Here is a 13,657-nt window from a genome sequence, read left to right as displayed (position 1 = left end):
ACCATAGTACAGAGCCATCCAAATCTTCTTTCTTTATTATCATAGATGAGATATAACAAGTTCTTCTCTAGGTAGCACTATAGACTCTCATACATCAAGATTTCTATATCTTGGATGACAACAAGATTTGTGGTTGTAAGAGCTAGTGGTCGGAACAATCTCACCAAACATGGTGAAACCACAACTTGAAGGAGACAAGGTGGTGGATCTGAACTTCAAAACTTTAGGGTGAGACCCCTTCGCTCGATGGCAAGTTTTTTCCTTCAATTTTGCTCTCCTTTCCTTTAACTGTTGATTTTCTCTTCTCTTCTCCAATGGAGGCTAACGTGAAATTTGTCACTTGTTGTTGGCTGTTGGATGGGAGGCCCCTTTCCCTTGTGCAAAGTCAAATGTCTTTAGGTCATTAACCCTAATCGGTAGTGGGCACTTGCACAACTTTGGCCTACCTAAAGGCTTCAAAGGTTCATCTCCTCACAACCCACATGAGGACATGTCAACAAATCCCCCCCTCTGACCCATGAGGTGGGTCCGTCATGCCCTTTATCCTGCAACATGCTTGTAGCTTCTCACTTGGCAATATCCTAGTCATCATATCCGAACCATTCTTATCAGTAAGGATCTTTCAAGTTGTAGCAACTTGGAATTCATGATATCTCAAATCCAATTATACAAGAGTGATAGCTTGAATTCTTGGCAAGGTGAATAACACTTTGACTGTTGCAAACACAACATACTTCTCTTGCTTCATGCTTATCTACTGCAGAAAGTTCTTTATCCACAACATTTCCTTGCATGCATCAGCCAAAACTATGTACGCAACTTCTATGGTCAACGTCAAAACACATTTTTGCAATCTTAATTTCCATGACACCGCCCCCTGCATAAGTCATCACGTATCGCGAGGTTGACTTCCTACGGTCAATGTCACCATCATAATCTGCATCTGTATAGCAATGCAATACATGATCACTACTTCCAAATCATAAACATGATTTTGAATTCACTTGAGGTACCTAGAACATTTCACTGCATTCCAACAGGATTTGTGTAGCGACCAGACCTCAAACAGTTTGATCTCTGTGCTTCAGTGTCATCCCCGGATCAGTAATGCTGACACGCACAATACTTGAATGGATTTATAACAGAGTAGCAATCACACACTTATTACATCGAATGTCTCAAAAGCGAACTTATTACAATAAATATGGCTTAAGGCCATCTAATAACGATAACAACGGAAGGCTTGGAAGATAAGTGAGTCCATCAACTCCAACGGCATCACTGAGTATAGAACCACGACCTAAAGGCACCTTACTCGTCGTCTGAAAAGTCTGCAACATGAACGTTGCAGCCCGAAACGGGTCAGCACATGGAATATGCTGGCAAAGTAACACATAGAAAGTAATAAAAGAATAAGGCTATACTACATGCATATTTGGCTGGTGGAAAGCTCTATGGTTACAGTTTTGCGTAAAGCCAATTTTTCCCTACTGCAACGGAATAAATTTTATTTAACTATCATAGTAGTTGTTAAACATTGAGAGTGTAGACACCCTCTCAATCCCAATTAAGCATCATATATAAAACCCAACAATATTAATTAGAGTAACATGATGAGATTCACATGATAATCCAAGTACTAGATACTCAAGTTGTCCATAACCGGGGACACGACTAACCATGATTAGTTTATACACTCTGCAGAGGTTTGCACACTTTTCCCCACAAGACTCGATCTCCTTCGTTGGGATTCTTGCACTACATGGTGTTTGAGAAACGAATGACCGGGACATAGTCTTTCAGAAGTGCTAGCACCTTACGAACGGGTAGACCGTTACACCTACTTTCCCCTACATCTGCTAGTCTACCACTGTAAAAGTTCGCACGACTTAATCAACTATGCTAGAGCCCATAGTAGCTTGTGGCTGCACACGAAAGTTTCTAGTATGAATAATCTCATGATCCCTTTAAGCCTGGGTGGCGGTCCATAAAAAAAACAGGCAATCGCTGGAATACCCAGGTGCCTCAATCCACCCAGATGTGTGTTTAAGCTGCCACCTTAAATAAATCATTAATTTAACAATCTCACATCTGTCATGGATACACTCACCCAATCCACGTCTACTAGCATAGCATGGCAATATAAGCAAATGTAGAAGTAACTCCCAAGGGTTTGATAATAAAACAGGTAATAGGTACTACCTCATCTACTTCCCAAAACCCACAATTTAATTAGATCCTATTCATGCAATGTTTGAGGATTGATCTAATGGTATGGTCAAAGTGTTACTTGCCTTGCTGATGATCCGCGAAACCTAGCGATTCAAAGTAGCAAGCGGCGCACTCCGGGTACTCTATCGCAAACAAACAAGCATACAATAAGTACTCAACTAATGCACAGGTAAAACTCAAATAAGAGAACTGACCAGAAAGTTCAACTTAAGAACTCCGGTTTGCAAAAAGAATCAAATCGAACGAAGCAACAAAACTCAAACGGCGAAAGAAACAAGCTTCGTTTACTAATCTGGATCTAGGTCAAATTTTACAGAAGCAAAAACTTGTTTGAGTTGGTTAAACGGAAAGAGGGTTTCGAGACGAAACTCCAGGCGCTTGAATCGTCTGATTCTGATAAACGAGCGAAAAGTTATACTAGAACGAAAATCGGATCAGAAATCGCAATTAGAAATAATTGCGGAAAATCCGAGAAAAAGAAAAACGATGAACAGATTAACGAACGAACGTTCGTTTTCTGTAACTAAACGGTGAACGCGTTCGTTAAAATGAACGAACGAGCAAACGATCGCTAAATAAACTATACCGGAAATAAACCGATCTAAATAAAAAAACGGATCTAAAAAAACCGACGAAAAACCAAACGGAAAACCAAGCGGTTTTCCGGGGAAAACTGGCGGTGGCAGGGGGGTCAACCTCGGCGACGGTGGCGGGGTCAGCGGGCGGCGGCGGGGCGGCGGCAGGGCGGCGGGGTGGCTCCGGGCGGCGGCGGCGGCGCGGGGCGGCGACGGCGCGGGGCGATGGTGCGGCGGCGCGGGGCAGCCAGGCGACGGCGTCCGGCGGCGGCGACAGCAGCGGCGGCAGGCGGCTAGGGTTAGGGTTAGGCGCGGGGTGGGCTTACGGGCTCGGGGCGGCTCCTTATAAAGGCCGGCCGGAAAGAGTCCTGGCCGAATACGGACCAAAGTCGGTTGCGCGTTTTTTAAATAATTACGCGCAGAAAAATAAATAAAAGAAATACTAAACGGACTCCAAAAATCCTGAAATAAATTTTCCCCGACTTGTAAAATCAAGCTGAACAGGATGAACATTTATTTGGGGCCTAAATGCAATTTTGAAAAAACGCGCATTTTTTCTAAATTCAAATAAAATAGCAAATAACTCCAAAATAAAATCTTATTTGATTTTTTATTAGATCCTCAATATTTCTTTATTTTGGGAAAGTCATTTTATTCCCTCTCTCATATTTTTATAATAGAAATAATTGAAGATAAAATAAATAAAATCAAATGATCCTATTTTCAAAATTTGAGAAAACTCAAATATGAAAATAACGAAATCCCCAACTCTCTCCGAGGGTCCTTGAGTTGCGTAGAATTTCTAGGATCAAACCAAAAGCAAAAGAATATGATATGCAGTGATGATCTAATGTATAACATTCCAAATTGAAAATTTGGGATGTTACAATTTGCCTGAATTTTTCATGAACCGATTAACAACTCCAAATGCATAGGCAATATCAGGCCTAGTGCATACCACACCATGGCATACATCAAACTGCCCAAAACACATTTGTATGGTACTAAACTTATTTCTTCTTTCTCCTTCTTCCTTGTAAGACATTGTTTAGCAGCCAGTTGGTGATGACCTACAAACAGAGAGTTAGAAGGTGTTGCATCCTTGTTGAAAATTTGAAGTACCTTCTCAATGTATCTTTCCAGTGGGAGCCAAAACAACTTGTTTGATCTATCATGGGAGATTTTCATGTCAAGCATTTTCTTAGTTGATCCCAAATCCTTCATGGCAAATGATTTACTCAATGACTTCTTGAGGAGAGCAATCATCTTTGTACCATTACAAACAATCAACATATCATCAAAATAAAGCAAGAGAATAATGAAATCACCCTCGGCGTACCTCTTCATAAGGACACAATGATCAGGTTGTGCTTTATGTAACCAAGCCCAGTCATAATAGACTCAAACTTCTTGTACCATTGCCGAGGAGCTTGCTTCAAACCATACAAGCTCTTATTCAATTTGCAAACTAAGTGCACCTTGCCTAAAACCATGAATTCCTTTAGGTTCTCCATATATATCTCCTCTAGATCATCAATTCATCATGTAGGAATGCTTTCTTCATATCAAGTTGCTCAATTTCCAATCTATGGTGACCACCGGAGCATCATAATCAATACCCTTTTTCTATTTAAAACCTTTCAGGACCAATCTAGCCTTGTACCTTGGATGTGAGGTGTCTTCCCTTCGGCAAACTCACCAACTCAAAGGTGCCATTCTCATACAAGGACTTCATATCATCCTTCATGCATGGCTTTCAACTATTCATTCTTATACTCACCAGGCATTGCCTTCTCATAGCATGAGGACTCACGTGCATCACTCAACACATATTGATGTGGTGGATACTTGATGGAAGGTAATATACCTCTTCTTCTTCTTTGTTGTTGCACCTGTGTTGAATCAGGTGGACCATCATTGGCATCATCATTATAAGGCTACTCATCACCTCCACATGTACTTCCTTAGACAATTGCATCTCCATGTGTTCAGTGTCAACATCTCCCCCATGATTGTCATGCATGAGGGGGGGAGGAGGATACATGTCAATCTGAGGTGTGATGGTCTTCGGCTTCTCTAGTTTCCCAATATGTTCAATTGTTTCATCTTTGACGAACAACACATTTGGCTTCTCACAATCTTCCTATTGGTTGGATCACACAATCTATGACCAAACTCTTCATTTGGTTGGATGATTTAGATGCACTGTTTTGTGTTGCTATCAACCTTCGACCCCTCGTCCATTGGGACATGCACTGCAGCCAAAAACCTTTAAGTTCTTGTATGAAGTGAGGGAGATAGATAAAACATACACATCGTTCATTAATGCTTCAACCTGAATGGATTAGGTAAATTAGCATGAGAGAGTATTGTTGTGACCATCTCTTTGATTGACCTGTACATTATCTCTGCAAGTCCATTGAGCTAAGGTGTCTTTGGTGAACTCTTCTCTAGTCTGATGCCATACTACTCTTCTCTAGCCTGATGCATACTTTCTGTGATACCTCTCAAAAGGACCTTCATATTCACCACCATTGTCTCATCTCACACACTTCTTTTAACTTTCACATGGAACACCTTGAAGGCTTCAAGCAAATGATACTTGTTTTTCATCACATATACAAAAACTTTTCTGGAATGGTCATCAATGAAAGTCACAAATTATAATGCTCCATGAAGGGATTCTTTCAGTCATAGAGCAAACATGAGTGTGCATAATATCAAGAGCATTATCCGCATAGTTTGGCGGGAGTGTACAAAATGTAACCCTTGTTGAGGCACGCGGAACGCTATGCTAGCACAAAAAAAAATCTACCACGCAACCAAGATCATAGTACTGGGGATAGATCACAGATCAGGTTTTACTATTAGACACAGTCATAGTAGCGTGCGTGTGGGTGATCAACCTAGTCACCTCCTCCTATAGCCGATCTCTCGTGAATAGTTCCTCCCGGATCCCTCAAACAACTCCTTGCAGTTCACGTGAACGGTTCGTCCAAGCACATATATGGTATGCCTCCAAGGTATCCACACATACGAGGAGTAGTGTCGGGCGGCTACTACTCGGTCCGGTCACGTGACATAGGCCCGTGGGAAGTGGCGGCAGCGGTGGCTGTGGTGGGAGAAAAAAGATCGACCCTAAAAGGTGTGCCCACTCCCCTTTATATAGATCACGACGTGGGCTGAACACTTGAGGCTCGCTAGGAGTCCACACCCAATTTCCACTCAGATCCAATCCGAATGGCTCCTGCCCCTTAAGTGTGCGGCCCTATAGGTTCACCTACACATGGACACCACCCGAGTCGATAGTTGATAGTGGCTCCTAGCAGAACATGCCAACTCCCATGTGTGCATAAAGTTGGTTCACGAACCTCGACAATATGTCATATGCAACATTCCTTTTGCCTCACAATATATGTTATTGAGCAGAGCTCAAGGCAAGTACTTGTCACCCTTGTGGTAGCTCAACTTCTCCTCGAAACCGTGATACAGATTCCTGAACCGGGTTAACACTTAACCCAAGTCACATGGCCATGCTTTCTGAATCTGATCAATTGAGAGGCCCCGGAGAATATCTCTCCGTATCGGAGGGGTAAATCCCATGTTGGTCAACCATGTCTCGTTGCATATCTCACGACTCACCCAAAAGCTACCTTTATAACTACTCAGTTGTGGAGTAGTGTTTGATAGACCCTAAGTGAGTCCATCCTCACCCGAGAACATGTGAGGTCCTCAAGTCAAATTATGCTAATGTATGGCCATGCAAACTAAAGCCCCAAAAGTAGCCCATCCACCCATTCTAACCATTGGTTTAGAGGCAAGAGGCCTACACGTTTGATATTTCTTTAAGTCTGTGTGTTTATCTGATCCAAAATCTACCTCCCAATTCGCTAATTGCTAGGGTTTCTTGCCGCCGCTCAATGGCTCGCTACACCCCAGTCCCGCTCGCCAACAGCCAGGCGCTGCTCCCGTTCGCTGGTGCTACCGACGCTAGGAGACTACTAAGGCAAAGACGCAAGTTGCTTCCATGTAATTAACCGCTCTGTTGATTCAGCCATCTAGCCATGTCATTGATTCCACCGAGTATATGAGCATGATCTAAGGCTTGAAAGGTACGCTGGCGTATGCTATACTGGTACCTAGTTCAGTCTGTTTTATGGATTACTACCTAGCAGCCTATTAGTCAAGCATGTAAGACGATATGTTAATTTTTACCGGTTAGAAGTTTCTTTTAAAACCCAATAAACATTGCTGCTTATTGATATCCTTCTATTTTATAATTAAATTTATTAGTTGTATGTTTGATCTATCTTCAGTACAATATTTTACGAGCTAAGCTTTAGATTCTATTTGTGAAAATAATTGTTTAAGGAAGTCATTTATAACTCGTCGCAGGCTGTGAAAATTTAAATTTCCGACTCGCCCCCTATGTCTAATTCCTGGCTCCGCCCCTGATCTCATTGCGTCTCGTAGTGGGTCTCATTGCGTCTCATAATGGGTTTGTCCGCTCGGTGATCTCCATCCATGAGTCCATACTATCGGGTTGGCATCTCTATGCCCATGACTTGTGAAACATAGTCATCAACCGAATCATATACTAGTCAAAGGGTGTGTGTCTGCATAACCTTACCGACCATGGACCATTAAAAAAAGCATCATATAATATATAGTCTCACAAACAAGTCACATACTTATTGATACATATCAGTGATGTTGTTCAAGGAAAATACAAATAACTCATGAATACATAAGTAAATAATCATCATCAGATTGCCTTTAGGGCATGTCTCCAACAACCCTATGTTGATACAATCAAACTTGACCACAGATAATAGATTCTACTTTATATCTGGAACATGTCTCACGTCATCGAGCACCAACCTGCATCCTGTGTTGACGAATGGTGGATGAACCATTATTTCCCATCCTCACTTGGCTAGTAATGCCACTAGTGTAGGATTTGAATTACTCTTTGTGTGTGTAATGTGAAAGGACGAACCTGAATCCACGACTCATTGCATCATCACGAACAACATTATAAAATTCTTCATCTTCAATAACTAAATAGTCCTTATCTTGTGCAATCATGGTCGAGTTTCTTAGCTTTTTGCTCAATTTTGTTTGCATGTTTACCCTCTGCAAGCTCTTTTTTGTATTTCTTGCAACCACTCTTGTGTTCCCAAATTACCCCAATGAAAGGAAGTGAACTCTTTCTCTATCTTGACTTTGATCACCCTGGATTAACCCATGCCTTGCTGAAATCATGCATGACTGCGTTCACAGTTCTCCTTCTTCCCATGGGTTTTAGCCAAATACGCATCAACAGAAGAGGCGTCATTCTCACCCTTTTCCTTCTTTTTGTCTTCTTCATTCAACATATTGTTCTTCACCATTTCCAATATCAGCTTACCATCCGGAGCTCAATTGCCAAGTGACATGATGAGGTTGTTCCAACTATCATGCATGGAACTCAGCAACAATAATGATTGTGCCTCGTCCTCAAAGTTGATCTTCATGGCCGAGAGTTGATTTATATGGCATTGGAAGACATTCAAGTGCTCAATCACACTGCTGCCATCTCGGCACTCAATCTTTGCAAGTATTTTGACTACCGAGGCCTTCATGGATTCTTCTTCTCATACATGGATTCCGACTTCTGCCACATCTCATACATGTTTGTTTGATTTTCAACATGGTGGAATATATTACAACTGATGTACAAACGAATCATATATACCACTTTTCGGTTCAACACTCTCCATTCTTCTTCCATGACACCGGTAGGTATATTATCTTTCACAACTGGCTCATACAAATCCTTCCAGTAAAGGATGTCTTACATCATGGGCTTCCCTAGAGAGTACTCAGAAGAACCGAGTTTTATCATGCCACTTTTTGTGGCACCTTATTCCATGGACATTGTGAGCAGCAACTCCAATAACAACCAAGCAACCGGGATAAGCAAACCTCCTGGGAAACCTATTTCTGATAGCACTTTGTTGTGAATTAGCATACTTATGGTTTAAAACTGCAGCAGAAACAAAATAATCTCTGCACCACTTAATGTACTAACGCAAGGGTCGTTGCTCAGCACGGAAGGAAACATATGCAACAACCTATACGAAGGAAGCAACCCACACAACAATTAATCATTGTTCAAGTCAAGAGAACCTCTGAACTGCAATAGCAATATCAACACATCGAGACACCAGATATTTACACAAAAACCCCAAGTTGGGGTAAAAATCATGAGCCGAAGCCACCCTAATCTTCTATCACTATTATCAAATGTGGGACACAAGTTCTTCTCTATGTAGCATTATAGGCTCTCTCAAGATTTCTCTATCTTGGATGACAATAAGATTTGTGGCTGCAAGAGCTAGGGATTGGAACAATCTAACCAACATATTGGAACGACAGCTTGAAGAATAAAAACCTTTGGGGATGATGTTATGACCGGCATATTAGGGGCTTAGCCCAGTTAGTTGTGGCCCAGTTTATCTTATTGTTATTAGGGGCTTAGCCCAATTATCTTATTAGGAGGATTATATAAACTCATCTAAGGACCCGTTTTGGGATTAAGTAAGAAGCAATCATATTTGCTCGGCTTCCTTAGGGAGCCGGGAGACCTAACCCTAGCCGCCGCCCCTGCGCTCTCTCTCTCTCTCTCTCTCTCGTGCGCGCACGCAACGACGGCGCCCCAACGCCTGCGACCATGCCTTCCTCCACGTCATCCCTCTTTCCACCCCTACAACCTAAGACCACGCCCTGGTAGGGATCCGGTCCGTACCAATTTGGTATCAGATAGCTTTGGTGCGATCATGTCCTCGCCACCGCCCACCCTGACCCTCCCGCTGCCGATCGCGACGACCGCCCCGATGGCCACCATGGCCAGCGCCCCGCTCTTGGCGGTGTCGGTCACCTCCGCCGCGCCCGTCCCCGTCGTCTTCACCCCGAAGGAGATGACGGCTGCCATCCGGGATCTCACCCAGGCGGTCACGGGCATCTACACGTTCCTCGCGAGATCCTATGGGTTGCAGCTGCCGGTGCCCTTCGCCACCGCCCCACCGCAGCAGCAACCGCCATCCTCGCCGACCCCCGTCGCCGCCGCCATGCAGCAGCTGCCGTGGCAGCCGCCACCAGTGACGAACCCCTGCGCCTCCACCATGCAGCAGGGGCAACAGCCGCACCTGCCGCCACTGGCGACCGTGGCCCTGGGCATCCCGGCGATGGGCCTGGGGGTGCCCATCCACCAGGTCCGGTTTCCCCCGTCGCCGTCTCCGTTACTGGCCTGGCTCGTTGGGTCCCTTGAGCCGGTCTACACGACGGCCTCGGTCGGGCCGCACGTGCTACCCCCGCCGGTGACGCACCCGGCCATGTAGTTTGGCGGGTCCTCGGGCTCCGCCGAGCCCTTTTCCAGTGTCGACGGGCCCCTGTTCCAGGGCGGCACCCTGATGCCTGCCTACTCGGCCCTGTCATCCTTGCTGCTCCGTGCTAACGAGGTGCACTTGCCTGTCGTCCATGTCCAGACACCGCCAAGATTCTCCAAGCTGGAGTTCGCGACCTACGACGGCACCGTCGACCCCTTGAATTGGCTCAACCAACGCGACCAATTTTTCAGGGGACAGCGCACGCTCGTGTCCGACCGCACCTGGATCGCCTCGTATCATCTCCGAGTAGTCGCGCAGACGTGGTACTACGTCCTCGAACAGGACGAGGGCGGCATGCCACCATGGGAGCGCTTCCGCGATTTGTGCCTCTTGTGCTTCGGTCCGCCTATAGGTGGGAGCCGTCTGGCGGAGCTTGGGCGTCTTCCGTTCCTCACCTCAGTGCAAGACTTCGCCGACCGCTTCCAGGCACTGGCGTGCCACGCCCCCGGTGTTTTGGCTCGTCAGTGGGCTGAGCTCTTCGTCGGCGGCCTAACGGACCACATCCGCGTGGACATGGAGATGCGCGGGCCACAAGACCTCCAGACGGCCATGTACTACGCCCGCGCGTTCGAGCATCGTGCGGTGGCCATCCAGCAGGCGCCACCGCCCCGGGCCGCTGGGCCACCACCTTGGCCGGAAGTTTCCGCGCAGGGTCGGCCTGCCCAGGCTTCCGCGGCGCCCCTCACCGCGGCTGCAACATGCCCGTTCCGCCAGCTCACCCCGGCCAAGCAACTCGAGCGTCGCCGCCAAGGGTTGTGCTTCAACCGTGATGAGCCCTACGTATCGGGCCACGTCTGCCCACGACTCTTCTACTTGAAGGTTGCATACTGCATTGAGGAGGACCCCGCCGCCGCCGGGCTCGGCGACCAGCCCGCCCCAGTTGACGCGGAGGTGTTTGGCGACCGTTGATCTTCCCCGCCTTCCAGCTCGAGGACGAGCTGTTTGTGCAGGTGAGGAGAGATGTTATGACCGGCATATTAGGGGCTTAGCCCAGTTAGTTGTGGCCCAGTTTATCTTATCGTTATTAGGGGCTTAGCCCAATTATCTTATTAGGAGGATTATATAAACTCGTGTAAGGACCCGTTTTGGGATTAAGCAAGAAGCAATCATATTTGCTCGGCTTCCTTAGGGAGCCGGGAGACCTAACCCTAGCCGCCGGCCCTGCTCTCTCTCTCTCACGCGCATGCAACGACGGCGCCCTAGTGCCGGCGACCACGCCTTCCTCACGTCATCCCTCCTTCCACCCCTACAACCCGAGACCACGCCCTGGTAGGGATCCGGTTCCTACCAGATGAGATACCTTTGCTTGATGGCAAGCTTATTTCTTCAATCTTCCTCTCCTTCCTTTATCTCTTGTCTTTCTCTTCTCTTCTCCAATGGAGGCTAACCTGAAATTTGTTGCTTGTGTTGGTGGCTTCTGCATGGGAGGCTAGACACCTGCTTTCCCCTTGTTCAAAGTCTAAAAATGTCCTTAAGTCACAACACTAATTGGTAATGGGCTCTTGCACAACTTTGGACTGACTAGAGTCTTCAAATGGTCATCTCCTCACATCTCACATAAGGTGGATCCCAACATGCATGTCGAGAAAAAAATATATCTTTATGCAAGTATTTCTTATGGTATTATGTTTCTTGATAAATATGTTCCATCAAAGTAAGACAACTAGTTACCAAATCTAATTCAAAGTTTCCATTTTTATTTTTCCTTGTTTCTCCAGGAAGGTTACCACACATTCCGCGGAGGATTTTGGAATTACTTTAGTATGGGTAAGGGTTTCTCTATGTACTACCTAATTTATTGCCAACATGAACCACATACCATACACTTTCTACCTGTTTAACTGTTTATGAATGAACTTTATGTATGTACCCTACACTGTCTAACTGTTTAATTCCATAGCAGATTAAAAATCCCAAGTTCCTTTCATGAACCCTCGAGCATATATTGCTGTGAAAAACCTGGGTTGTCAGACATGATGATCATGTTTTTGCATGTTGCAGGGATGGATGCAGAAATATCTTATGCATTTCATTCCGAAAGGAAGAGAAATCCAGAGAAATTCAAAAATCAGCTGACAAATCAGGTATCTTTTTTTTGTATTCTTCAGGAGACAATCTCCTTGCCATCCCGTGTTGTCGATTAGACAAATGACCAGATAGTGCTTTTCAAGTTATGCCGAGCCTTGTGAATTGTTAATGCAATCATGTTTACAGGGACAATATGCTAAGCTCGGACTTAAACAAGGATGGTTTTGCGCTTCTCTAAGTCATCCGTCTTCGAGGTAGTTTGTTGATTGGATCCAACCCCTAATTTTATCCGAAAAACAGAACACAAAACTCCAATAGCCCTGCCAATAAAGTGGAAGGGGAGGGAGTGTACTTTACAAGCCACATTTCAAGGCTAATTTATTTATTTGTAATTTAGATCAAGTCTTCAGCTTATTTCTTGACTATTTTAGGTTACAAAAGGTTATACATTACATATTATCGAAAAAGGTTTTCGCCCCGCTTTATATATAAAGCACCGACCATGAAGCATCTAGTACAAACACACGCCACCGCAACACACACACACACACCCAAGGCAGGATACATAGGTGCTGAGCGCAGCAACACCATTCCTAGCACTACCACCACGAAGAGATGAAGCTACATATGACGAACCATGTGCTCCAAGGTGGCGCCTTCAGGAAGGGTACGACACCGGAGCACCGCCACCGCCCGATCCAAGGATCAGAGTTTCCCCTGGAGCCGCATGACGGGCAATGAGAGCCGCGATGACGCCTTCAGGAAGGGAATGATCTTCGTCGCCGCCGGTCCGTCCGAAGATAGAACATGTTTTCACCTCGGCCAACACTCACCGCCACCGAACACCACATCCCGGCAACCACGCCGCCCACACGACCATGGTGACCGGGCAGCGCCACAGCACGGGCTCTGCCCAAAAGCACCGTGCTACCACCACCAGGGCCACCGCCCCGGCATCCAAGACCTTGACACCACCTCACACGAGACCTGCCTCCACCCCAACGAAAGAGACGAGCGGAAAGGTCCCACCTTTCGCACCCCTAGGCGACCCCCAGCGTCGAGACCCGATAGGCCGGCCAGAACTGGCATCCACCGACCCGTCCTGCTGCCCCGAGCGCGAGACGAGCTCGGTCCTACGGCACCGAGAGGGGGACGAGGTCAGTCCTGCTGCACCGTGCGTGAGACGAGCTCGATCCCGCTGCACCATGCGCGAGACGAGCTTGGTCCTGCAGCACCGGACGCGAGACGAGCGGTGGACCGCGACTAGGTGAGGACTAGTCCTTTTTGATGGGAGTAACGCCCGGATGACGAGGAGATGGGGCGAAGGTCGAGACGGTCTGAACGCAGACGAGCCGACACCGGAGAAGCTGGTCGCTGCCGTGGGCAGAGCCG

The 13,657-nt window shown here is 46.2% G+C and overlaps 1 protein-coding gene across 1 annotated transcript in view; it reads left to right on the top strand.

The window, feature by feature from the left end:
• The window catches only part of LOC119327863 (diacylglycerol kinase 5-like), a 54,453-nt gene that overhangs the window by 36,654 nt on the left and 4,142 nt on the right, over positions 1–13,657 (top strand). The window contains exons 7-9 of the mRNA XM_037600938.1: positions 11,956–12,004; positions 12,239–12,321; positions 12,452–12,519. Of these exons, the coding sequence (XP_037456835.1) occupies positions 11,956–12,004; positions 12,239–12,321; positions 12,452–12,519 (200 nt within the window). The remainder of the gene's footprint in view (positions 1–11,955; positions 12,005–12,238; positions 12,322–12,451; positions 12,520–13,657) is intronic.

The sequence above is a fragment of the Triticum dicoccoides genome, chromosome 7A (genome assembly GCF_002162155.2).
Source record: "Triticum dicoccoides isolate Atlit2015 ecotype Zavitan chromosome 7A, WEW_v2.0, whole genome shotgun sequence".
Lineage (NCBI taxonomy): Eukaryota > Viridiplantae > Streptophyta > Magnoliopsida > Poales > Poaceae > Triticum > Triticum dicoccoides.
This window is presented reverse-complemented; position numbering and strand designations above follow the sequence as displayed.